At 33.8% G+C, this 27,874-nt stretch overlaps 1 protein-coding gene and 1 long non-coding RNA gene across 9 annotated transcripts; both read left to right on the top strand.

Moving 5' to 3' along the window:
- On the top strand, positions 1-27,405 carry NijC (Ninjurin C). 8 transcript variants are annotated; one of them, XM_073991736.1, is made up of 6 exons: positions 1-484; positions 634-1,053; positions 1,115-1,399; positions 26,032-26,208; positions 26,304-26,551; positions 26,684-27,039. In XM_073991736.1, exons 3-5 carry the CDS (start codon positions 1,358-1,360, stop codon positions 26,505-26,507), a joined length of 423 nt encoding a protein of 140 aa, XP_073847837.1. In that variant the 5' UTR covers positions 1-484; positions 634-1,053; positions 1,115-1,357; the 3' UTR covers positions 26,508-26,551; positions 26,684-27,039. The 8 variants fall into 8 exon arrangements, with proteins under 8 accessions (XP_073847837.1, XP_073847811.1, XP_073847845.1 ...); XM_073991728.1 differs by lacking the exon at positions 1-484 and having other exon boundaries at positions 834-1,049; XM_073991710.1 differs by lacking the exons at positions 26,304-26,551; positions 26,684-27,039 and adding an exon at positions 27,073-27,405 and having other exon boundaries at positions 349-1,049.
- On the top strand, positions 9,606-10,927 carry LOC141406411 (uncharacterized). The gene is made up of 2 exons (XR_012413385.1): positions 9,606-10,039; positions 10,103-10,927. It is a non-coding gene; the product is annotated as an uncharacterized lncRNA (long non-coding RNA).
- Positions 27,406-27,874: the final 469 nt, after the last annotated feature.

Raw genomic sequence — 27,874 nt, 5'->3', positions numbered from 1 at the left:
ATGTGGTTGTTGTTTTCAACTCGTGACGCTACTCACAACGGACGGTATGTGTCGGGGTCATAAGTGTCAAAAGATTTTGTTACCACTGAAAACTGATGAATCAACATAAATTCCCAGCAAAGCTAATGTCAACAAACGAATGTTTTTCCGAGGAATCTGCCCGATTTGTCTGAGAGTTTTTGTTCGAATATTATACCGATTTCGGCCCGAAAGTCGGCAAATACATCCGATTTTCCTGACCTATCTGTCAGATACATGTCAACCACTCCGTCTGACTTTCTGTCAGAGGTCGGTCAAACCTTGCATCCGAAATCGGACAGTTTGGTTTTGCGTGTACGTCTGCATGCCAGTAGTAATGTAGGGTATCACACGGTCGGTTCCGGTCTACTACGACGCATTCGTATCATAATATTAAATATAAAGATGACTTTAAAAGAGGATAATAAATATTTTTCGTGATAAGTCCATACTTCCTGAGATTAGAGTACGCTTAGACTACCGTTTATCGTAGTGGAAATATATCACTTTTACATAAAATAAATCGGGATAATGCACTATATAATCATATTAGACTAGACACCTTTAACCTCTTAAAATATTTTTTAAAACAACCACATAACCGGATTTTTTCAGAAAAAAATTCTTTGATTAATATCAAAGTTGATTTGTATACCACAATTAATCACCCTATTACTCATCGGGAATTGTTCAACCTCAGCTGGTTGAATGGTATGCCGAGGTAGCAATAAAAACGTTTTAAACTCATCTCTGTATCTGATATGGACGAAATGATATCTTCTCAAATAAAAAAAAAAAAACGACAAACAATACAGAATGAGTGGCTCAAACACTGTTAACGCTCTACGTGTGTATAGTGGAACTACAACGGTTGCCACCGCTCTTCTGTAATTTTTCAGTTAATGTCGAGTTGTTTAAGCGTCAAGTTGTGTTGCATATAAAAACGCTGCGCGCCAAAACTTTAACAAAAAATACTAATGTTGTCATAGCAACTGACAATAATAACAATATACTTATGGGTACATAGCTATGTAGGTATTGTTATTGAAAGTACATACATAGCAAACAAAGAAAACAAATTATTTTAATTATTTAGTTGCATTTATGTACATATATACTGGAGACCTAAAACGGAACTAAACATAGCAGTGCCACAACAATCAATTGAATCGAGTACAGACGACCTAACAACCTGCGTAACCATCATTGATTCCAAATTTGAAATACTGGAATAGAAATACTGGAAAACACAAAAAAAACGAAAGTTGTTTTTCATTTTTCAAATAATTTCCTATTTGAATGAAAACGAGGATAACATCTAATTACGTTTTGTGACAAGATGGCTCAGGCTATAGCAAATGCTCTAAACAATGATACCGAAGTAAGTTTAGACAAAGTAATCAAATTTCATCTTTAGCTTTAATATAGAAAACTCCATCAACATAATAGACAAAATATTTGCGAATAAAATATAAGTGAAGTTGTAAATTAAAGTCATACCTATTTGCTCAATGGAAGTATGCACCATGCCTGTATTCGCAAAAAATATATTGTTTATTTGTCTTCATACATATGTATGTACATATGTATTTGCAATATGTGTTGTGGTTAATAACAATTGCATAATTACTAAAATATATGATCCACTTCTTTATTACGGTTCAAGTGAAAAGATACACTTAAAAATAATGGCAAAACAGTAGTGAACTCAGCTCAGTGGACGGGCTATCCATTTTGAGGGCCCTTAAGTGCTAACAGCATTTAATTAATTTATCAAAATTAGTTGCGTTTTAAGGGCTCAGCACATACGGTCCGTTGTGAGTCGCGTCACGCGTTACAGGCTATAAAGGATATTAGAAAGACTAATGTTTTTTACATATGCGTTGTCGCTTTTTATGTACAAAAAGTATGTGCAAAGTGACAAGACATATGTAGAATAACATATCGTGTAAGGTAACCATAACATGCTGCTTCTGTAAAATTCTATGCGAATAAATTCGTTCGTACCAAACTTTTGTTTTTGGGAAAATATTTCACTTATATTCGTACTTTATTTTGGGGGAATTGAGATTTGAAACCCTGTGGTTTTATTAAATCCGGTTAAGTGCAAACGGTGTGTTAACTTTTGTTTACATTTAAAGCGGCCCATATATTTACTGCCAAACTGCTGATAAACCCTTTGTGTACGTGTGTGATTGATTAGTCTGTGGCATTCCTTCAATCCACATTCCAGAAATGATAAATTTGCCTCCTAAAAACGGTTTTTAGTTGAAGTTTTCAAAAATGGGGGAAAACTCCAGACTTAAGCAATCGTTTTCAAAAAATTTTAATTCCCTCACAAACAAAGTTCGTTATTTTCAAAAATTGCTTTTGGTTTCTTCGAAAATAAACAAAATTCATCGGATTGAAGGAGGTTCATTTCCAAAATCAAAATTGTTTTGATTTCTATCCCATGGTATAAGTAAAGAGGTAGATTTAAATGAAAAAAATCTATAGAACCCTTGTTTTTCCTGAATTCATAAAACTTCAAAATTAGTAAACAAAAAGGCAACAAGTGGGTTTGTTTACAAAATACCAATTTTGAGCATTTTATAAAAAACGCGAAAAATGAATGAAGAGCCAAGGTTTCTCCACATAATCGAGTTGTGGATATGATAAAATGTTTGTTTCAATAATAAGCTGAAGGATTTCTTCCATACAAATGTTTTAAAAACAATTTTGAAAATCATTGAATTCGATTGTTTTTAAAATTGTTGACAAACATCACACACACAAACAAAGATTGTGTATATTGTTTTGACGTTTTAGGAACAGTCGAAAGAAAAAAAATTTAAATTGACTGGAAGCTTTAGCTAACCTTTATTATTAAACCATGTTCTATCCTGCATAAAATATTCACACATACATTGACAAATGCTCCAAAATTTACTAATACTTTTACAAATGCTGTCCTGCATGTCCGCAGTGTATGGGCCGCATAAATATTTATTATAAAGCGTTTCCATTGGACTGGTTCGGTCAGTTGTTTTTATAGAATAAATAAAACTAATTTATTTCATATTTAACTCAACGTTTCGTTGGTCTTTTTCCAACTTCCTCAGGAGTTTTTTATTAGAAAATCCTACGATAAAATTACATAGCTGTTTAAATACATTTTACAGATTATGGGCCATTATTACATGTGTTCTTTTACTATCTGATGGATTTGAAAACGCACAATAAACCAATTTGGAGGCATTAAAAATATAATTTTTACATTGAAAGTTAATTCCAAGAAGCTCCTCCTTGAAATTCAATCATCACTTTTAACTTTAAGTTAACCGCAACGCTATAAATCTGTTCGGTAAATCCAAACTATAACAAAAGAATACTTATAATAATGGGGGTAAGATTTTTGTTTCTTACAATTAGTTTTCAATACCATTATTCGAATTATTTCTTAAATTGTATAAAAAAATAGACATCACAATACAGTAATTTGTGTAATTTTAAAAAATAATTACTAAAAAATATAAAAATATTGCAGCAAAAAATCCTTAATCTATATCATAGGGCCGTCATTGTTTAAATAATCGTAACCGAATATTAAACGGCGTTTTCATTAGAGCTTTTTGCTAGGCTAACCTTCTTTATGAGGATTTATTTGACGTTTGCGCTATGGAATTGACATTTGAAACCCAGTGGGTCTATTAAAACCGGTTAAGTGCAAACGGGGCATTTCAATTCTCATGAAATTAACCCGGCAAAAAGCTCTAATACAAACGGGTTATTAATTATTGTTATGAATATTCGCATTTAAATGTGCCCCTTATACAGGCCCGACAGCCTCCATACACAATAATCACACAAATAGTAAATTAAAACATTCATTCGGTAGTTTCAAAATTGTTTATGGTTTCTGTATACATTCATGTGTGCGTGTATATTTGAAATTCGCTTAGTCCCGGTCCACACTAGAGTGATTTCATTGAAAAAATTGCATGAAATTTTGCGTCTCTACATCGACTTCCATAGTAAAGTAATACCATAAAATTGCTGTAGTAGGGAATTCGATTTAAGAACGCATAATTTCATGAAATTTTTTAATGAAATTCACTCTAGTGTGCACCGGGACTTAGTCTCGGAGCGATTCATGAAATTATGCGTCACTAGATCGAGTTCCATAGTAGAGTAATATCATGGAATTCTGTAGTGGGTAACTCAATCAAAGAACTCCTAATTTCATGAAATGTTTTCAATGAAATCACGCTAGTGTGGATCGGTACTAAGCAAAAGTAATTATTAACTAATTACAGCACGAATTCAATCTTTTTTCAGACATTGCATATTATCTTAATCATTTGGTTTCCTAAATATTAAAAAATATTAAAAGGAAAAGTATAAAGGCATACATACGTGTGTAGTGTAAAAGTTAACACTGTTACTTAAAATGGAAAAGAGCAGTAATAACATGTGTGCAATTCCCATGTTAATTTCCAATATTGTAATTATTTCCTATTAGTTTTTTTTTAGTTTTAAATGTGGAAAGTCAAGGTATATACGTATGTAGATATATATGTATGTATATACAATATGATATATGCAATTTACTTCTCTTGTAGCCTTTAGTAAACATACCTTTAGACTTTTCCCATTGATTTGTGACACTATTTGAAAGTAGGACGTCACAGCTTTTCACTGATCTTACATTTGAAGTACCTAGAAAAATCCCGAAGCCATGTATGATAACTGGTGATGTTATGTCTCTCGGTGCAAGGGTATAAATCCCAAACTCATTTTGAATATTCAATAAATTCAAACAAGTTTAGCTTCGGTATTTCGGTATTTCCAATAAAGTTTGGCAAGGTAAGGATAGATGGTGAGGAAGTGTGAAGAGCTCGCCCTGCCTAGTTCTCTGTATCCATTCTGCTCAAAGGCTATTTGTTAGAGATATTCAGAGGTATTTAAATTTGTGCAGCTATTTCACTAGCTGGTTTTGCTGGTTGGTTCACAATTTCGTCCATACTGATGTTTTTATGCGATCTATTATAAAGTTGCAGATAGTGAAAACATAAAAAAGTGATAACATAATTGTTATACACAAAATAAATATATGAAATCATAATATAATAAATAAAAGAGTAAGATTGTTACAAACATGGTATAATAGCCCGTTTCCACGGTACGTCGTTCGTTCTCTATTCGTTGTTCGACCCATAACTACGAATAAATTACTTATTTCCCCACACAAAATTCTATGAACGAACGACGATTTTTCTACGCTGTTCGATTAGAAATACTCTCTGAACGACGAATAAGTATGTCCCATCCCTAACAAATGAGAGAATTTATCGAAAATATTACTTCTTCTTCTTCTTTATTTGCATATGCGATGTCCGGATGTTAAGCGATCATACATTTTGTTACATTCTTATTGGAAATATTTATTTTATGTGGAAAGCGATAGTTGTCTGTTTTTAGCTGCTGTAAGAAGACTGAGTTCATCACGGTATCCGGCCCAGTCTTGAATATTTTTTAGCCAGGACAGTTCTCTTCGACCTCTACAACGTGTTCCTTCAACTTGGGATTTGAGAATTATCTGCAGTATCTTATATTTATTGTTCCTCATTAAGTGTCCTAAATAAGAAATTTTTCGGGTTTTGATGGTTTTCATTAACTGTCGTTGTTCATTCATTCTTCTTAAGACTTCGGTATTTGACACTCGATCGATCCATGGAATTTTGAGCACACGTCGGTATGTCTACATTTCAAAAGCTTTCAGTTTCTTCTCGTCTGCTGATTTTAAAGTCCATGTTTCAGCACCGTATAATAGAACTGACCATACATAGCATTTGATAAACCGTTTTTTAAGTTCAATATTGATGTCGTGGCTGTTTAGTACTTTTCTATACTTGAGAAACGCTTCTCTCGCCATTTCTATCCGACATCTTATTTCTTTAGAAGACTCCCATTGCTCATTTAATTGCACTCCCAAGTATTTATACGATTTTACTCTCTCTATTTCTGATTCACTGATTTTTAGTGGGGAGTCGTAAACATTGTTACTTTTACTAATGATCATAAATTTTGTCTTATTCAGATTAATATATAATCCGTACGAATTAATTGTTTCGTTGAGAGAATTAAGGAGATTTTGGAGGCCACCTAAAGAGCTCGCTACTATCATGGTGTCATCAGCGTATCGTATATTGTTAATGAATTGCCCATGTATTTTTATTCCAATCATCTTTCCTTCTACACACTCTCGAAAAATCTGTTCCGCATAAATATTAAATAATAATGGTGAGAGTATACACCCCTGTCGAACACCTTTGGATATTGTTATTTCATCGGATGTTTCACCGGATACTTCTACTGATGCTGTCTGGTTCCAGTAAAGATTTTTTATGCATCTTAGTTCTTTGGGTTCAATACCTATTGATGTTAGAATTTTAACCAGTTTGTCGTGTCGAACTGCGTCAAATGCCTTTTCGTAGTCTACGAAACACATAAATATGTCTTTTTGGACATCGCGACACTTCTGGATGAGCACTTGAACACCAAGCAGTGCTTCCCGGGTTCCCATTCCCTCCTTAAATCCAAATTGGGTTTCTCCCATTGCTGCTTCACATTTAGTGTATATTCTTTTGTGAATTATACGTAGAAAATTTTTTAAGGCGTGACTCATTAGACTAATTATTCTATAATCGTTGCAATTTCTGGCGTTTGCTTTCTTTGGTATGGGAACAAATGTAGATTTCAGCCAATCTCGTGGATATTGTCCTGTGTCGTATATATCGTTGAAGAGTTTCACAAACAGTTGTATATTATTTTCATCGATTAATTTGAGCAATTCAGCGGGAATTTCGTCTGGTCCAACAGCTTTTCTGTCCTTCAGGGTTTTTATTGCATAGACGACTTCTTCTTTGGTAATAGGATTTTCGCTTTCAAGAGAATTTTCATTGCGATTATAGTCTGATCTGTTCTGATCTGTAAATAATTTTGATATGTATTCCTTCCATACTTGCTTTTGTTTTGAGATTTCAAAAACGGGTTGGTTGTTATCGTCAAAGAGTATATTTGGCGGTTTTCTTCTGTATATTCCGGCTGTTTCTTTCAGCTTTTTTGTGCAAATTAAAGTCGTCGTGGAGTGTTTGCAGGGCTTCAATTTCTTCACATTTACGTTTGATTTGTTCATTTTTAGCGATGCGCGTTGCGATTCTTATTTCTTTATTGACTTCCCATATCTTTCAAAGTTTACGTTTTTGAATTTTTTCCCTTCTAATCGAAGTTCTCTGATCTCATCAGTCATATTTTGGGGCTGGATCCTTTTTTAAAGTATTTCTCATAGTATTTTTGATAATATCCTTAACATCATTCCATACAGTTTCTATACCATCTTGCTGGATTATTCTGAGGTCGGAGTTAATAGTATCCGCAAGTTCTCGTCTAATTATGGGATTGCTTAATTTATTGATATCGGGTTTCGGTACATTCTTTTTACATCTAATTGTTGCCAGTTTTGTCCGAACATTTGCCATAAGAAGGTTGTGATCTGATGGTATATCCGCATTTTGTTATACATGAGCTAAAACGTCTGTTAATCAGAAAATAATCTATTTGATTACGAACCACATTGTTTATATGGTCCCGTGGGGATTTCCATGTATATAATCTTCTTGGATGGAGTTGAAATAGTGTATTTGATATTATAAAGTTGTGTTCTTGGCAGAACTGTACAAGTCTATCTCCCCTTTCGTTTCTCTCCCCCAATCCATGCTTTTCTGTGACGCCAGTTACATGTTCATTGCCAACTTTGGCATTGAAATCACCCTGTATGATGGTTAATTCGTGGGGTTTTGTCATTTTCAAAAGTTTTCCTATTTCGTCGTAAAATTTTTCAACTTCATCTGAACTTCCATCACATGTGGGCGCATATACTTGAATTATATTCATGTTTATTGGTTTTCCATTTATTTTTACCACCATTGTTCTTTCAGACATTGGGACATATCCAGCTTCGCAATTAGCTATATGATTCTTCATTTTAATACCCACGCCTTTTCTATGTACACCGTTTAGGTTTCCGGAGTGGTATACTTTTGTGTTTTAAAATCTAAAATCACCAGAGTCTGTCCACCAAGTTTCGCTGACTCCAAGTATGTCCATGTTTAATCTATACATTTCACATACAGCATTGTTGAGTTTTCCAGTTTCATATAAGCTTCTTACATTCCATGTTCCAATATTTAGTTTTTGTTTTGTTTTATCTCCGGGGATTCTTAGCACCCTCATTTCGCCGGAGACTGAGGTCCATTCATTCTGCGATGTGTTATTCATTTGTATGATTTTCAAGGAAAATTACTTCAGTGGTTTCCCGTTTCCCTCTGAAGGGTTTAAAGTTTTCCATCTACATATTCAGCCGCTCCCATGGAGTACAGACGCCGTTTGCTGCCGCTTATTGTAAGACAGACGCAGCTACCTGTTGGTCCGCGGGACGTATTTGATTTCCGTCCTACCACCCATATCTGGGAAGCATTCCCCTATCCGCCACATGGGGACGCGCCCAATAGGGGTTACAGGTTCCCCGAAAATATTAATTATGACATGCCTAAATTCAAAATTGAAAAATTTGTTGAAAACACAAACATTTTTAGAAAAAAGGAAAAGATGAATGAAAATTAATGAACTAAACATTTTATATACACACACACATTTCTTGTCCATTAGTTCAAAATCGCGTAAAAAATCAGAAACAAAAAGGAAATAAATAACAAATATTGTTTTGACATGTATCCCTCTCTTTAATTTTGAAAATAGAAACATATAAAAATATAAAATTATTCAGAATTTGTGGAAAAATGAATGAAATGTGTGTAGTTAAATGTGGAAGATACATTTGAAGGAAAGTCTATTGCTTTTCCTATTCATTTAATGTATATTTTATGTGTTTTCGGTTCAAATTTTCATGAAAACAAGGAAACAAAAATGAAGGACATTTTGCTTATGTTTCTCTTAATTACGAATGGTGTCGTGGAAACGGGTTAATTCGTGTACGTCGTTCGACAGGCGAACAACGTAATTGAAACGCTCGTGTGAACATGACATAAGTAAAGAGGTAGATTTAAATTTTAAATGAACCCTTGTTTTTCCTGAATACCTAAAACGTCAAAATTGGCAAACACAAAAGCAACAAGAGGGTTTGTTTACAATACCATTTTTGAGCATTTTATAAATAACGCGAAAAATTAATGAAGTGTCAAGGTTTCTTCACATAATCGAGTTGTGGATATGATAAAATGCTTGTTTCAATGCAAAGCTGGCGAATTTATTCCATACAAATGTTCTAAAAACGATTTTAAAAATCATTGAATTCGATTGTTTTTCATATTGTTTGGCTATTATTCAAACAGCACACACATACACAGATTGTGCATATTTTTTTGACGTTTTAGGAACAGTCGAAAGAAAAAAATAAATAAATTGACAGAAAGCTTTAGCTAACCTTTCTTATTAAACCATGGTTACAAATAAAAATTAATATACATAAAACGTTTAACGGATCTTTACGATTTATTTGTTAATAATAATGTGTGGTCCTGTACCAGAAGATGCCTTAAAAGTTCTAATGGCTTGGGGAATAATTCCCCATAAAGGAAAATTAAAATGTAACAAAGGTGACAACTTACAATTACGAAAATTCTCCGAAAGCATTGATGGCTGGATCTGGAGGTACAAAATACAAACGAAAATACTGCAGAGTTAAATGCATATTAGCAGCCTACACAACACACAAAATTTTGGCTTTTGCCAATAAAATTTCGACGGACTGGAAGAGAAGTTGTTGTCCTTAGTTAGTTCCAGGACATAATAAAAATTTGAGGACCCATCGTCGAGGTGGAAAACGAAAATTCCACAGAGGACAGCCAGTGGAGGGATAGTATGATTTTGGCGGGGTCGAAGAGGTACAAATAGGTGCTTCATAGTGCTAGTAGAAAGCAGAACCAGGGAAACCCTCACCATTATCTCGAATACCTGAAGGGTAAGTTTCTGAAAAAAATCCTTAAAAATCTCCAAAGTTAAAAACAAATATTCTCCAATCCAGGTTTACCTCACACTCACCGAAGAGAGATATGTTCACTACAAGGTGAACCACTCCATTAACTTTGTGGATCCTGATTCAAATCAGCACATACATAAATACCACTGAAAGCCTATGGATACACTTAAAAGCCTTATTGCCCGAATATAGCCGAAAAGGGATTTACTTAAACGGTATTTTTTCCAGCTGGTGCGAGATGCCCAACAAAGACAGTTTACGGAATTTTTCAAATATTCGGGGAAACTACACGACCTGACCAATCCAACTTCGGAAGATGAAAGAGAGCGGTTGCGTGAAGAAACAAATGAGGGACTAATTTGTTTAATTTTTCAAATTTTATATTTTTCAAAATAGTTGGGCATAATCCCATTGTTGTTTTAATATTTCTAAACAACGAATTTATTAGTGAACAAAATTTGGCATTTGTCGCCAAGGGGTAAAACAGGGAAGGCTATACATGGTTATCCATTTCTTTTCAGTTGAAGGTCTGACTTTGACGAAAATGGGTCGCTTAACTATCACACAACGCATAGAAATGATCAAAACCTACTACAAAAATTGTGATTTTTTTATAGATTTTTGAATAAATTTTCTTCAGCGATGTAGCACATTTCTCACTCGGTGGGTATTTTAATAAACAAAATTGTCGTATTTGGGGTTTTGAGAATCCTCAAGTAATTGAAAAGTATAAAAGTGGTCTAAAGTTACCCCAAAAGAATCAATGTTTGCAACAGTTCGCGTGGAGGTCATTGAAATGATGTAATGTTTCACATATGTCTACGTTAAAACTTTATAATAAAAAAGAAATATGTACATATGTATAAAAAATATTTTATATGTGTTTTATTTACGTTAACTTTTGAAACCACGAATTGGATAACCCTTTATATAGTATACTTTATTTTTTGTTTGTGGATATTCTCCCCCAAAGATAGCTTTCAATAACTTTTTCAACAATAAAAATCTTTTTGTACTCAAACGTCAATCATAAGAGTGATGAAAGAAAATATTAAAACAACAACAAAAACCGGGATCAAGGCGGACTATTTTGAAAAATAAACACACATGCCGCTGCACTACATTTTTTATATGAATTCGCTGAGGAATTTGAGACGGGAGAGCGCGAATAGGAAGCAGTTCACTTTTCTTCCAAAGCATGCGGATAGAATGTAGTCAATTTTGTATCCACAGCAAATCTTTTGATGTAGTGCTTTGGATTTAATTTAAAGGCATTCTTCAGAATGTGTTTTAATCACTCTAAAGGCCTAAGTACTTAAGCTGCCTCGCCTGCTTGCCTTGCTTGCTTCTGATAAAAGATTAAAAGAGAAAAAGGGCAACCCAGTTCGAAATTTACTCGGCCTCCTTTATTCTTTTATTATTTTTGTTATGTCAGAAATGAAGCAGGAAAGCAAGGCAACCAGGCGAGGTAGCTTATGTACCCAGGCCTTAACCCCCTGTGTTTGTAACTCCGATTCGTTTGTGTTTGTCACACACAAAAACACACTTTGGTTTTTGTATCCAATGTTTTTTGTATGTGTGTGAAAACCAAAAGAAACTTTTGATTTCCCTCATATGTATATTTGATTTTCATAACAAAACAAGTGAAAAAGTATCAGTCGGCTTTGCCGACAGAGATATACCCTCAGCCTATGTGAATTGGAACTTTGATCTACGGACAGATCGAATGTATTTAGGGTCTTTTCAAAATTTTGTGGCACTTTTTGGACATTTGAACTTGCCGACAAAAATGTGGATTAGGATTAAAGTTCAAAAGTTTTGCGGAGGAGGGAATGGACCGACATAGTGCATTACGGAAGTGGATCTTATTTTGAGAGTCATATCTTTTCGATAGATATCGCGCCCACTAGTCATTTCAGTGGGTTATCGTACACCTGTTGGACCAGTATGCAGAAGCATGGACTTGTCCACGGAAAACATAATATGGCTGTACATCATCGGTATAAATTTCCAAAGAATCTTCGAACAGACCCTAAACTGCACTTGAACACAAATTTTGAACTTTTGTGGGGGAGGTATAGTATAGTAAGGAATGACCGATATGGGCCATTTTAGAAGTTAAACTAAGTTTGGACAAAATATGACGAAGGCCAAATTTTGGACCAAATCGGTCTATCAGTTCGAGAGTTATTGTGCGCTCCAACTACTACATATGGTGCTATAGGTGTTTTTTACAACTTTCGGGCTGTTTTCTCAAGAAGTATTTACTTGCCCCTGAAAAAACATTTACTGCCATAATTGAGGCAGTAAATGCAAGGTGCTTCAACAAAAATTAAAGTGATTTGAGAGCAGGTCTTAGAGTGAACTTATCCGAAATTTTGTGTGGGAGGTACCCGAAGGAGTGGATAAATATAGTTCATATTTGAACCTGATCTATATCTGGTATATATATTAGGATGTGTAAAGTATGGACCAAATCGGTCCGTCTCTTCAAGAGTTATCGTGCACAATTTTTCCGAACATTTTTGAACTTTTGTGGGGGAGGTACCTGAAGGAGTGAACCGATATGGCTTATCTTCGAACTTATACTAAGTTTGAACAAAATATTATGAAGGCCAAATTTTGGACCAAATCGGTCTATCAGTACGAGAGTTATCTTGCGCTCCAACCACTGTGTCATAGGGGTTTTTTGAACCTTTCAGGCTATTTTCTCAGGAAGTAGATTTTTGCCCCTGCTGCCGTAGGGGGGCCGTGAATACAGGATGCTACAACAAAAATCAAAACGATTCGAGAGCAGGTGGGAGGTACCCGAAGGCGTAGACCGATTGAGTCCATATTGGAACCTCATCTAAGTTTGGTAGAAATTTAACGATGTACAAACTTTGGACCAAATCGGTTACTCCCTTCAAGAGATATCGTGCGCACAAATTTTCCGAACATTTTCGAACTTTTGTGGGGGAGGTACCGGATGGAGTGGGCCGATATAACCCATCTTCGAACTTAATCTAAGTTTGGACAAAATATTGCGAAAGCCAAATTTTAGACCAAATCGGTCTATCAGTTCGAGAGTTATTGTGCGCACCAGACAGACGGACGGACATTTCTAAATCGACTCCAAATTGCCTGAAACACATTTCGTCCAAACATACTTGGGGTCTAAAACTATTATTTCAATGAGGCACATTTTGCCCGTATGAAAGTGTATAGCATAAATGCTTAGGGTATACAAATACGAACGAAAACGTCTGAAAAAGACGATAGATAGAGACCCAACGTTTTGAGCTGAAATGTTGTTGTTTGTTACATTATTTCGCTCAAAACGCAGGCATATGATCTAGAGAAATTTTTAGATACTCATACATGTAAAAATACGCCATACGGGCCAAATATCATCATCTTTTGAAAATGTATTTTGACATTTTTTGGAAATTGTTTTCAATATTTGTGTTTATATTGAATATTTTTTTGGGATTGCCACAAGGAACATATTTTTCAATGAGAACAATTCGAAAAATTTTAAAAATTAACATAATGGAAACACTGATATACAAAGCTTTTCGGAATCAAACGAATGCTTTTCAATTTTTTATAAAACCCAAATTTTAAACGGATTCGTCTGAGTACAAACCATACGTTTCAAAAATATTTTTTTCAAAAACTGGCTGTAAATATACAATAAAAATGCAAGTCAGTCAAAATATCCCAAAATAAATAAAATGAATTTATTTTTTATTTTTATTTTTTTAAAACAAGAATATTGAGAACTTTATTATATAACACAAATTATAAAAAGTCTCCATTTAATTCAATCAAAACTGAGTTTATTTCCTCCGCCCTCTATCTCTCGTGAATTACCGGGAAAATGTCTTCAACTTTAGCTTCTATATTTTATTTTATAACAACATTTTAGAAATGTATACATTTATTTTTGTCATTGGTAAAAATTATGTCGCTTGGTTTCCGCTACCAAGGTAGTGAGCACTTGCTAGTAATGATAATCTATTATGTTTATTATCAAAAATACTTTAACTAGACGAACTTGCATAGTTCTTGATCACACTAGAGTCATTTCATTGAAACAATCTCATGAAATCTTACAAGTGTAATATCAAGAAGTTTCTGCAGTGGGAATATCGATCTAAGTCCCGGTCCACACTAGCGTGAATTTCATTAAAAAATTTCATGAAATTAGGTGTTCTTAAATCGAATTCCCCACTACAGCAATTTTATGATTTTACTCTACTATGGACGTCGATCTAGAGACGCATAATTTCATATCAAAATTTCAGTGAAATTACTGTAGTGTGGCCCGGGACTAAGAATTCCTAAAAGTTTCAATGAAACCACTCTAGTGTGACCTTCGGCTTTGATCTTTGCTTCAGGGGTACATTTCTATTGTTTTTCCGAACCTATCCTACGCTCCATTATGTCCATTTTATCTCAATGTTTCTTGAAAATCAAATTTTGCTTCAATATTTTGTTTGGAGTACAACTTTGTAAACATTTCTTATCTCTTTTAATGAAATTGTCATTTCTCAATTGATTTTTTATGTAGAATATCTTACCATATCTCGTTGTCAAAGATGTAACAGTTTTTAATATCTGTTATCTTAAACAAGTAGGAAATAATTTACTATAGTGGGTACTAACTTATGATCTGATTGCGACCATTTTTATTTTCATATGTGCTGTCACTCTTTTCGCATCTGAACATTTTTTATACCATGATGATATTAGGCCTGTTCGACAACTTCGCAAGTAAAAAGTATTTGCAAGTTCTTGCAACTACTTGCAAGTTCTTGCAACTACTTGCAAGTTCTTGCAACTACTTGCAAGTTCTTCTCAGTTCTCTTTTATTGAACAAGTTTGTTATCGAACAGCATTTTGTAAAAGTTTGTACAAATTTGTACAAACTTTGAGTTATCGTACAGACCTATTATAAGTTGGCGTTAAAAGCATTTTACACTTGAACTTAAAAGAGGTTTTTTGGGAGTTTACGTCAGTTATTTGACAGATATTATGTCTGTCTTTCTACTTTCCCAGCAATTGTCCAGCAAGAACTTTCTCAGAAAGTAAGGAGGTTTTAAGTCCTTGGTACATAAGCAGCCTTGCCTGATTGCATTGCTTTCCTGCTTCATTTCTGACATAACAAAAATAAAAGAATAAAGAAGGCCGAGCAAATTTCGAACTGGGTTGCCCTTTTCTTTTTTATTCTTTTATCAGAAGCAAGCAAGGCAGGCAGGCGAGGCAGCTTATGTACCTAGGCCTTTATTCTCTTTTGCAAGAAAACTGTAAAAAGCATGGTATAAGTCATGGTAGAACAAATACAAGGTAAAGTTAATACTACAACAAATACAACTCGAACAACAACCACAAAGGAATTTGTTTTTGTTTGTAACGTTACTGCCAGTTGTATTTGTAAACAAAACAAGGAAATGTCTATAAATTATTGGAATTTAAAAAACTAATAATTTTTCACATTTGGTTGAATATTTTGGAAAAGATGAATGAAAATTCGTTACATTTTCAATTTTTATGGTTCCACATCATTCCACTAAATGCATAAATTCTCGCAGAAAGTAGAATTCTTGCAGAAAAGTTTGGGGTCGCTGGAAATTCATAGAAAAGGGAGAAGCTGTTTCAATGTTTTGTTTTAGAAATCAAAGAAGCACATGTTTATTAGGGTTTTATTTTTTTAAATTTTAACAAAATACCTCACATATTAACAAACGTTGTATCGCCTCTACAAGCGGTGATTTACTGCGCGGCTTATCGTTCGAACTTGGAGGAGGTTACATATCATTGATATGAAGAAATCTTCCTGGGAAATGGTTTTTTCCGAATGATATATTTTTTTTCTCAAAAAATATATGTCCCTAATGTACATCGAAATAGAAATGAATGTATAAAATGTCATATGCAATTTGACACTAACACTACAACCCAGTTCAGTCAGCTGGGTATTGCTGCTACCTTTTCTTGTTCTACCATGGGTATAAGTAAAGAGGTAGATCTATTAGAAAACAAATTATAGAATCCTGCTTTAATGAATTCCTAATGGCCCCGCCACATACGGTCCATTGTGCGTCGCGTCACACGTTAAAAACAACAACCACATGAAAAAAGTGTAAGTGATGCCAAGTTTGTTGTGGAAGTTTTCATGTGGTTGTTGTAACGCGACGCTCTACGGACCGTATGTGCCGTTGCCATAAAGGCCTCTCTTATTCCGCCAATACTGCACATTTCAATTCTTTCAGCGTCGTGTACTGCTTTGACTTTGCGAAAACTTTGGCTGATAGTATGCCCAATGGGTTTGTTGTCTTGAATTACAGTTGGCCACTGCAACACTAACATACTAATACCCCGGTTACACTTAAGCAGATTAACCCAATGGGTTTGGATTTCAAATATCAATTCCATAGCGCAAACGTCAAATAAATCCTCTCGAAGTGGGTTAACCCGGCAAAAGACTCTAGTGTAACCGTACTATAACAGTATATTTCGTGCCTTTAAAAATCGTTTGTAAGTAGAGCAACGTGAATCGGGGCATTATCTAGCCGGAAAGTCCTGCTATATCTGTACAGTTATCCAGCAAAATCTATTTAGTTGTCCTCTAACAACTCAACATATGTTTCGGCATGGTATAAGTAAAGAGGTAGATTTAAATGGAAAAAATCTATAGAACCCTTGTTTTTCCTGAATTCCTAAAACATCAAAATTAGTAAACACAAAAGCAACAAGTGGGTTTGTTTACAATACCAATGTTGATCATTTTATAAAAAACACGAAAAATGAATGAAAGGCCAAGGTTTCTCCACATAATCGAGTTGTGGATATGATAAAATGTTTGTTTCAATAAAAAGCTGACAAATTTCTTCATACAAATGTTCTAAAAACTAATTTAAAAATCATTGAATTCGATTGCTTTTAAAATTGTTTGGCATATTATTCATATTCCCAATAGAAAATCGAGTCTTCGATGACATTTTCATCGACGATTCGTTGATGAAATTTCCGAAATTGTCGTGCACGACACGATGCATGACAATTTCTTGCGATGTGTCACCAGAAAAAAAAAACAAAAATAATCAAACAAAATATGCTATGAAATAATTGTACACATATCTAGGAATTGTTAATATTTCAACACGACTGAAATCGGTCAAACATTGCAGTTTGAATTAAAAATTCGACATTTTTCTAAACAGCTGGAGGTAAGTGAGAAATAGAATGACTGACATACATATGAACCTTAAAATAATGATTTTGTTTGTTTCTTTAACGTAGGATGAAGGAATCAACATAGAATCAACATAGAATTTGAATTCTTTATTTGGAGTCTATTATAGTGGAACGCGATCGTGGAAACAATTAAAGGTAAGTGTATAAATGGCATACATAAATTTATACATCCCAAGATTGCGCATAATGTTTTATTATTTGCCGAATTTGCCTAAAAAGTCTTGCTGTCGTAGGAGTTGTTGTTAAACGGAGTCTTGGGCCTTTCTGGATTATATACCACACTGCCGCGAAAATGCTTTTATATTATGTGGTAAATTTTTATATGTACATAAATGTTATATTTTGTATGTTAATAAAATAAAAAAATGTTAAAAACATATTTATGCATGTAAATAAAATTAGCTCTAGGAGGGTCGTTGGTGACAAACTACAAGACATTGTCTTCAAGAGGATCGTTAACGAAAAGTAGGGTTTTTGTCTTCGAAGTCGTCGTCGACGACAGCTTCGCTTACCCTGTCGCCCAAGTTGTCGTGCATGAATACTGGGACACTTGTGTGAAAAAGTCGTCAACGATCCCAAAGGGCTGTCTGCTAAGAGTCGTGAACGAATTGGAAATGTCGTGCACGATTCATCAATGTTGTCTTAAAGACACTTTCTATTGGGTTATTATACACACACATACAAAGATTTTGTATATCGTGTTGACGTTTTAGGAACAGTCGAAAGAAAAAAATTAAATTGACAGGAAGCTTTAGCTAACCTTTCTTATTAAACCATGTGTTTTGGCATTCATTTTTGTCGAAACAAAAGTTAAGGCCAGAACAGGCGGATTTGCAAAGAGGCTCTGACATTGCTTTATAATTGGACATTTGGGGAAGCAAGTAAAGCAAGCGACGATTGATTCTGTTCTGGCCTTTAAATTAGACTTTCGTCCAGGGATTCCAACTGTTCCGAGGTAAAAGTCGCTAGAGACCATAAAACTCCATAAAACTGTAACGATTTTCACCTCGAAACAGTTGGCGTCCCTGCTTAAACAGTGGTTCTTGTACGTCAAAAATCACCAATAGTAGCGGGAAAACTACCAACTTGGTATTCCTGCTTTCATCGATGTTAGATGTTCCCTTTGTGACGTGACGGACGCGAATGTTTTGTAATGCTTATATAATTATTTTTATTGACTTGTGAAGTAAAATCGAATGTCTAAACTAGATGGATTACAAATTAAGTCCCCTGTGTCATATCCTATCTCAGCTTTCTTGTGTTTTGTGCACTTAGCTGCAGAATGTCTTAGGGCTGGATTCTTGTTCTATGAAAATTTCAAATGAAAAATATTTCCTTTATAATTTTTTTCATTTGACAGTTTTCTCCTTTATAAAATTTTTATTTTAAACTTTCATAGAAACAGAATTGAGCCCCTGACTGACCACAGTTATAACACTTCATGACGTTTTGATTTTTCCTCTTGCTTTTATCTGGGCGTTTCTCTTTTGGGTTTCTATGCTTTCCCCTTGCTAGCAAGAGCGTTTCTCCGTCTTGGCCACTTCTCAAAATAATTTCACCTTCAATGTATTGAAAGAAGGTAGGTCATAACGAGCTTCTATTGGAACCACAAAGTTTTCATAACTCTTCTTGATAACAAAATTATGAACAAAATTCATTCGCCCAATTTTACGTCAACCACATTCAGATTTTCTAAAATATTACAGAATTCATTAAGATGATCGACCATCTTACCTTCACTTCGCAGCTTTATATGAAAAAAGTTTCTTGAATAACAACATCTTGCATGCTGGTCCTCTTGGTTGATATATTTCTTTTAGCTTTATTCTTGCTTGCACTGCAGATGTACACGCTTTCACATGATTGATCTGAGCCTTTTCATCACTCTGGGGCTCAATTCTGTTTCTATGGAAATGTAAAATGAAAACTTGTATAAAGGAGAAAACTGTCAAATGAAAAAATTATAAAGGAAATATATTTCATTTCAATTTTTCATAGAACAAGAATACAGCCCCAGGTTTTACCATGGTACAATTTTTTTGATCGTGACCGACTTCTTTCAATGTTAAGTTTGTATTTTGTGTGTATGTGTATTTTTTTGAAAAATTCGAAAATATTTTGAAAACAAATATTGCAATTAAAACCGTAAATATAGAACCGTTGTTGGAGATATTCAACAATGTTACCGTGGCAATGGTATTTCGGTAGTGCCATGACACAATTTGTATTGTTTTGAAAAACATGACAAAAATATTCAAATTTAGTAGTAATGAAAATGCATATTACAACGTTTATTGGAATAAAATTCATCAGCATTGTGATGAAACAAACTTTTGAGCTAATACAGAAGTTGACTTCGTAAAGAAAACTTGGCCTTCAATTCATTTTTCGCGTTTTTAGTTAATGACCCAAACACAAAAAATAAACAGTACAACCTGTTGAATACTTATTTATTTATTTTTTATATTTAGAATAAGCAAATACACCCAGGCCATATTTTTCATAACTTTTTCGAACCTGGGGCTCAATTCTGTTTCTATGAAAATGTGAAATGAAAACTTTTATAAAGGAAAAAATGTGAAATGAAAAAAAAATATAAAGGAAATATTTTTCGTTTCAAATTTTCATAGAACAAGAATTCAGCCCCTGGACTACCTTCTAGATTATTGTACCCTGGGTTTTACTTCTCTACCGCATATTATTCTTCATAAATCCAAATGGATTAGAATGCTTTTCATTTGAACGCTCCATCTGAACGCTCTACCGAAGTGTATATTTTCTTGATCAGCGTAAAATTCTAATTCTATTTAAGACCTCAGCACAATGGCTCCGTTGATTCCTGCGTTAAAAAACCGCATAGAAAAAGTGTATGTGATTCCATCTTTTTGTTTGAAGTTTTCATATGGTTGTTCTTTTTAACGAGTGCCGCTACGCACAATTGTGCCGAGGCCTTTAGCCAAGTCCGTCCACTTCCGGTCCACTTTGTTATGGCGCCCATATAACGGTGCCGGCGTTTTTATCTACATTTCTAGACCGAATTTGCCAAAATTTAGAATTTAGGGTATCTAGAGGTCGAACAAATTCTCTATCTAAAATTGTGGACACAGTCCGTGGTTCGGTATAGCCCCCAAAGGTACCTTCCGATTTCAGTATTTTTAAATTTTTATCTGACCGTATTAACTAAAATTAGGTATTTTTAATTAACTTTCGTAACAGAAAGACAATTAATTATTCCATATTGGCTCAGAATATTACATGATGAAGGATATAAAAAGTTCGACTTGCAAAACTAAACAATATGGAATAATTAATTGTCTTTCTGTTACGAAAGTACCTATACCCTCAATTTTAGGTGGAGAAGTTACTTGTCCACTGTTGTTATATGAAATCATGCAAGTACAAGTACCTACAGTGGGGCTATAACCAAACAAATAGCACGCCAGTACTATGTGCGGAATATTGTCCTGATAACGAAAACGCATGTTCCAGTTTAAATCGGCGGAAAAAGTTGCCGCACCGATTGCGTCCGATAGCTACAATAAACAAACAGACATAAAATTCGCGAGTTTATAAAGAAAAACAAAAAATTGCAGTATTGTCATAGTTGCAGTAAATGCTCTGATTTAAAAATTGATCCAAAATGGTTTGATATTGATTTTAAATTAGATTAAAACTATTAATAAGTTATTTCGAAAAGCGTATATGTCATTATAACACATAAAATAAAATAATGCATAACTAAATTTAAATGCATTTGGTGCGGAAACTTTTTTTCGCGATAGAGAAAAAGACTATTTTACTAATAGTCCGGTCAAAATAGACATTGAAATAGCAAAAATTCCCACAGAGCTGAATTTTGGTGGAGAGCTAGGGTTCTAAAAGTCCCCATCGATCCCATGTGTGCAAAAAACATTATTCGGGGTCAAAGGTCAAATTTTAAGTGTTTTTTAGGTTTTCGGATTTATTTTTTGAAAACGGTTGATCTAATCAAAAAGTGACTAAAGTAAATATTGTAGACAGGAAAATTATCTACAAGTTTGACTTTTATAATTTTCTTCCTAGGAGGAACCATTCTTGAGATATAGCTGTTCTAAAAAACACATGATTTTTATGCACTTATAAGGGAAATATGCACATATTCAGACGAACCGGCTAAAATAAGCGAAGTAATCGGGTCTGTCCCACAAAAACTATATATATTCTTGAAGAGCGAAATTATAGCTATCTTCTAAAAAAAAATCCAACAAAATCGGAGCGTGTTTAGTAGAGTTATTCAATGCTAGAGTCATTTTATGCGAAAATAGCCCATTTAACCCACATGTACAATCGAAAGCCCAACGGGAACGACCCGATTTTTTTCAAGTTTTGTCCGAAGGTAGGGTTTGTTGCGCTGATTACGGAAATGTATAATTTTCAACGGTTGCGGGTCCGGTTCGCCGGTTATTCGACCCGAAAGACCAAATTTAAAAACCGGGTTAGACCCGGTTCTACTGAACCGATTACTGCAAAGTAGATATCGTTTGAAAGCTTACGGAAGTATCTAACACATAGTGTCGTTACTTTAACCGGTTCTCCTCATAATGTACTTACGCGGCTAATTCTTTATTTGACTTTTAGATCGCGATATCTCGAAAATGGTAAGTCTTTTTTAAGAATCATAAAGACCACTCTTGTAGACAATTATTGAATCTACAACTTTTACTTTAGCCGGCTTTTGCTAAGTCTTACCGTTTTTGAGAAAAATTAAAAAACTGAATAATGCCTCCAAAAATGACCTTTGACCCCGAATAACTTGTTTTGCACACATGGGATCGATGGGGACTTTTAGGACGTTGCTTTTAATGGCTAACCCTAGCTCTCCACCAAAATTCAGCTTTGTGGGAATTTTTGCTATTTCCCCCTTATACGCATGTCTATTTTGACCGGACTATAAAGCCACAATATCAAATAGCATCAGCATCGCTAGCAATATTTTTGTGAAATTTATTGCTACATATTTCGAAGAAATTTTAGCAGGCAAAGCTGCAAAAATTCGGTGCTTTTGCTAATATGGCGTTAGCATTTTAAACCCTGGAAAAAGTGACACCGTATTTCTGTGTAGATTTCGTGCTCTACATGGCTATGCGGTGGTATTTTTGATATTTGCAAAAAAGTTATAACCCTAACCTACAGTGCCTGTCACTGAAAATGATGTAATCTGAAATAAAAATGTAAACGTTGATAACTGGAAAACGAGTTAAGATTTTTTAACAATTCAAAATATAATTTTGTAGGCTGAAAGATAGCATAGAAAAATTCTCCATTTACAGTACCTTTATACTCAAATTTTACCGGAAAACAAAATATGGTAATTTTTAAATTGAGCTCTGAAAATGATGCATCACAATAATCGATTAATAATTACCATATTGTTGGCGTTTTTGCCATTTTAGTAATCAGAATGGTGGAATAATTAATTCCCTATCGTTTTCAGTAATTTTGGCATGATCGTAATTAATGTCCCTTTGTAGGCAATTTGGCTAGAAATTTCTAGTTTTTGAAGATATTTTCCAACAAATGAGCATTAAATTATTAAGGGTTATGTCCAGAGTACGTACAAACAATCTAATGATATATGGAAAGTCCCTTATTAGCCAGGCTTGCCCTATATTGTACTAGTCTTTAACGGCGTTGCCCCTATAGAAGTAAAAGTCAGAGCATAAAACAACATTTCCACTTTCCTTTCAAAATAGTTCTTAGAAATATTGTTTACAATGTCTTGATCATGTTTGCTTTTATAAAAACAAAAATTGTAATACCCGTTGTTGCCATTCAAGCCCAAACAATTCGACTAGTTTCATAGAAACACTCCAATTCTTTTTTGGTGCGGGTTTTTTTTTCAAGTTATGTCGTATTTTTGCTGGCATTGAGTGGAATAAAATTCATAGTTCGGATGAAAATCAGCATATCTGGCGTAAAATCGATAGGTGTGTTCGTTTACTTAAAAGTTTGTACAAATTTGTATAAGTCCAATAACTTCTTGTAAATGGACAAGATATTTTGCATTGTAATGGAGAGTAAACGAACAACCTCCAGTAACAATTTGTAAAAATTTTGAGTAAACTAACACACATGATATTTAGCTTGAGAAAGAAGCCAACACACACCTGAGCATGGTACAATAATACCATTTGTACCATGCACCTGAGTTTAAAAAAATAAACAGTCGTTATCAAAACGTTTCGTAACCCTACGTTTACACATGACAGGACAGTTGAGTTCATGTATTGATTGTCAAAAACCCAAAACTTGTCTGCGTGACGTAGGCGTCCAGACAACTGCAAAAACAGTTGTAATATTATGAATGAAAATCATCGATTTCTTTTTGTTTTCCGTTCACATATTTTGGTTTTGTTCATATTCTTTTATATTCAACACATTTCAATTATAGTTTCACTTCTTTTTTACAAAAATGTCAAAAATTTGTTAGCCCTACTGTCTCTGAAAAAATGATGAACAGCTGGGAGACAAACGACAAATGTATGTATGTGTTAGTAAATCAGGGTTGTATTTGGAGACAAACTGTCTGGTGTAAACTCCTAGTAAGAAGTATTATTACTTGGGCTTGAATGGCAACAACACTGGAAGAAAATTACGTTGTATCACTGAAATTTGTCATTGATTTTGAACCAACGTAAGATTTCATTGTGTTAATGAAGAAGTTTCATTGTGTTTCATAAAATAACATTAAATATTGTTTCATAGTATTATTGTGAAAATTTCATAGCAATAATAGAATTGTAACTTCTAACTACTTTATTGAATTAATAAAGAATCATAGCATAATTAAGCAAATTTCATTGGAATTATGAAGAAACTTATTATTGTTATTTAATGAAACTTTTCATTTATTCAATGAAACTCTACGTTGTTTTAAAATCAATGAAACCTTTTTCTTTCAGTGAAAGGGTGTTGAAATTTTAGTTTTTATATAAGTCCCGGTCCACACTAGAGTGATTTCATTAAAAAATTTATAAAATTATGCGTTTCTAGATCGAGTTCCATTATAGAGTAAAATCATCAAATTGCTGTATTGGGGAATTCGATCTAAGAACGTCTAATTTTTTAATGAAATTCACGCTAGTGTGGATCGGAACAAGGTCAAGACCTTTTTAACAATATTTCTAAAAACTATTTTCAAAGAAAAGTGCAAAAAATGTTGTTCTATGCCCTGATTTTTACCTCTATCAGGGCAACGCCGTTAAATACTAGTATAATATAGCGTAAGCCTGGCTAATACAGGGGCCTAATTACGACATTCGATTCGATCGAGTATTTTCTCGTGAGTGAAAAAATCGAACAATGAAAACCTATGTGTTCTTCAAAGAAAATTAAGAAGGTAGATGGTAAAAAATTGTTAATTTTAAACCAATAACTAAAAAACAATATGATTAATGAAAAATGCATGGTGTAAGAAAGAAGGTGATACAATAATAGCAACCTATGTCTTCATTTGCTTTCAAAACATATTTTTAATCAAAAATAAATAACAAATATTTCGCTTCTATAAAAAATATCTGTGTACAACATCTTTGTTTAAGCTTCGCGAATAATATTTTAACAAAAGTTAGAAGAAAAACTTTTGTGGATATTTCGCGCAAAAAAAATTTGACAGCAAATGAAGACTACAACCTAACGTCAACTATTGGATCACCTTGTTAAATTCGCCTTGAGAAAATGTTAATATTTGTTGAATTCGTTGAACAATACATTGTGTAATAATTTCGGAATGAAGTTGTGCTAGAAAAATGTACAAAATGATTTATTTTTGTAAAACTTCTTGACATTGTTGTAACAGATTGCTAATGCATCTACCGCCATATATCATTAGATTGTATGTACATACTCTGGACATAAGCCTTAATGATTTTTCATGGTCATTTGTTGAAAATTTTTTTAAAAAAAACTAGAATTAAATAAATAAATTTCTATACAAATTGCCTACAAAGCGACATTCGTTACGATCCTGCCAAAATTACGCAAGGGACACTATTCATTCTGTCGGAATCCATGACAAAACTACTGAAAACGATAGGGAACCAATTATTTCACCATTCTGATTACTAAAATCTCACAAAACGCCAACAATGTGGTAATTTTTAATCGATTATTGTGGAGCGTCATTTTCAATGCTCAATTTAAAAGTGCCCATTTTTTGTTTTCCGGTAAAATTTTTGAGAAAGCCGAAAAGTGTGATTCTCATTTATTTGAGAATATTAGACACTTACAGAGTACGGTTTTTCGCTAAAAAAGGCCGGGATGAAATCATGATATTGGTAGCAATCAGTAAAATGGAGTTGACATTTGAAACCCAGTGGGTTTGTTAAATCCGGTTATATATAAACGTACTATAACAGAAAGTAATGATGAAGTTTAAGCCATTGGGGTAATACTTCAACCAAAACAAAGGTAAAATTTTAGTATAACGGTACTGTAAATGAAGAATTTTTCTGTGTAATTTTAAAGACTATAAAATCGTTTTTTGAATTGTTAAAAAATCTCAATTCGTTTCCAAGTTATCAACGTTTACATATTTTATTTCAGGTTGCATAATTTTCAGTGACAACCACTGTAGTTATTCTTACTTTCTGGGAAAGTAAATAGCCACATATAATATATGGTCCTTTTCTACCTTTTATATTCACCCACAAAATATGCCATGTTTTTTTTAACAATTCTTGTATTCATTTCAGATGAAATCTATGGATGCCAATAGATATGCCACAAAGAAGACAATTGCCCAGGGCATGCTCGATATAGCACTTCTTACAGCCAATGCGTCACAACTGAAGTACATACTACAAGTTGGGGAACAGCATCAATTTTATAAGTTAATGCTCGTCTTGATTAGCCTGTCGATTATTTTACAGGTAAGATTTACAAGGTACAATTCGTGCGGGTATGTTTGTAAGTATGTACATACATACGTACCTCATATGTATATTATGTATGTCTATTATCCCAGATCCTGTCCGGTGTTCTAAGTTTGTCACTGAGTCTAATGCGCGATTGTCGCATGGATATGCCGGAGTTCCATCAATCGGCGAACTTCATTAATCACATACGGACTGGGTTTGCTTTCATTGTGACCATGATCAATTTGTTTATTTCGGCATTCGATTCACGTTTACCGCCCTCTCAAGGAGACTATCTCAGTGGACTAAATTAAAAACCGTCGTGAATGCTGCATACATATTATGTACATATGGATATGTATGTATATAACATAACTGGCAAGAATAATCGAATTAATTTGGATGTATATATGTATTTCTTCTGTTTCTTTTTTACCATGTGACTCATGTGTTAATGTCCCATATGCGGATGGACAATGTACGTATGTAGCTGTTGGTTGGTATATTATTTGTCATCATTGGAAGTCTGAATATAAATCGAAAAAAGGATCAAACGGCGGCAATTATTTTGAACGACATAATAATGGTTGTTGTCTTTGTTATATCCGTTATAAATGTGGTTATTTCCGGTTTTGGAATTGAATACTCATCACAACCGCTGCGTCTATTGGATCAACATCAAAAGGAACCATAATAAAACAAATTAATTTACTAAACACAAAACAATAGTACATACATATGTATTTACATACACACTAACATACTCGAGTATCTCTAAAAAAGTAATTTTAAGTTAAAATAGCACAAATAAAAACATTTCGCAAATTGTTTGCAGTATAAACCGCAGTTTGTCTTTGTTTATTTTTTATTCCTTCCCAGATAGCAGCCGGATTTTTATTGATGGTGGTATCTGTGACCAATATACACAAAGGAAAGACAGAACGTGCTATAGCTGATGCCCTCAATCATGTAATAAATGGCTTGATTTTCCTCTCGCTATTCTGCGATATAATTAAAATGAATTTTGGGCTTGATCCGGCTATACCAGATAACGGAAAAAATCTTGGTGTCACGGAAAAGAATTAAATTATGTATAATGTTTATATATTTAAGTTAATCTATTCAACATAATATTTTTATCTATAGGTTATCCGATATTATTGATAATAAAGTATGTAATAAAATATTTGTATATACATACATACAGTGGGACAGTTCAGGGATATTTTATGTGATTTTAAATGTTTTTCAGTTTTTCGAAATCGATATTAACAAATTTCAATGACAAAGTCAGCAAATTGTCTCCAAACATATCATATTTTGATATTTATACCCTACTCCACAATGTGGGAAGGGTACTATAAGGTTGTTTTGCTAAGAATTTATGTAACACCTCGAAATGTTCGTCGTAGACCCCCAATGTTATATACCATAAAACGGTATAGCGATGTGTGTCCGTCCGTCCGTATGTCCTTCAGTCCATTCTAAATTGTAATCAAACTCCAGGCCGAAATTTGGTATGGAGGTCGGTTTCACATCAAAATAGATCGCTATTGTTATTGGTGATGATCGTGAAATATTTAGGGGGTAAAATGGACCAAAAATAAAATTTTTATCCGAATTTGTATCTGCTCTGTAGGTCGCAATCATAGTCCGATCAGCGCGAAATTTAAAATAAGGT

This window comes from Musca autumnalis, unplaced genomic scaffold, assembly GCF_047663935.1.
Source record: "Musca autumnalis isolate F117 unplaced genomic scaffold, ASM4766393v1 scaffold_1, whole genome shotgun sequence".
NCBI classification, from domain to species: domain Eukaryota; kingdom Metazoa; phylum Arthropoda; class Insecta; order Diptera; family Muscidae; genus Musca; species Musca autumnalis.
This window is presented reverse-complemented; position numbering and strand designations above follow the sequence as displayed.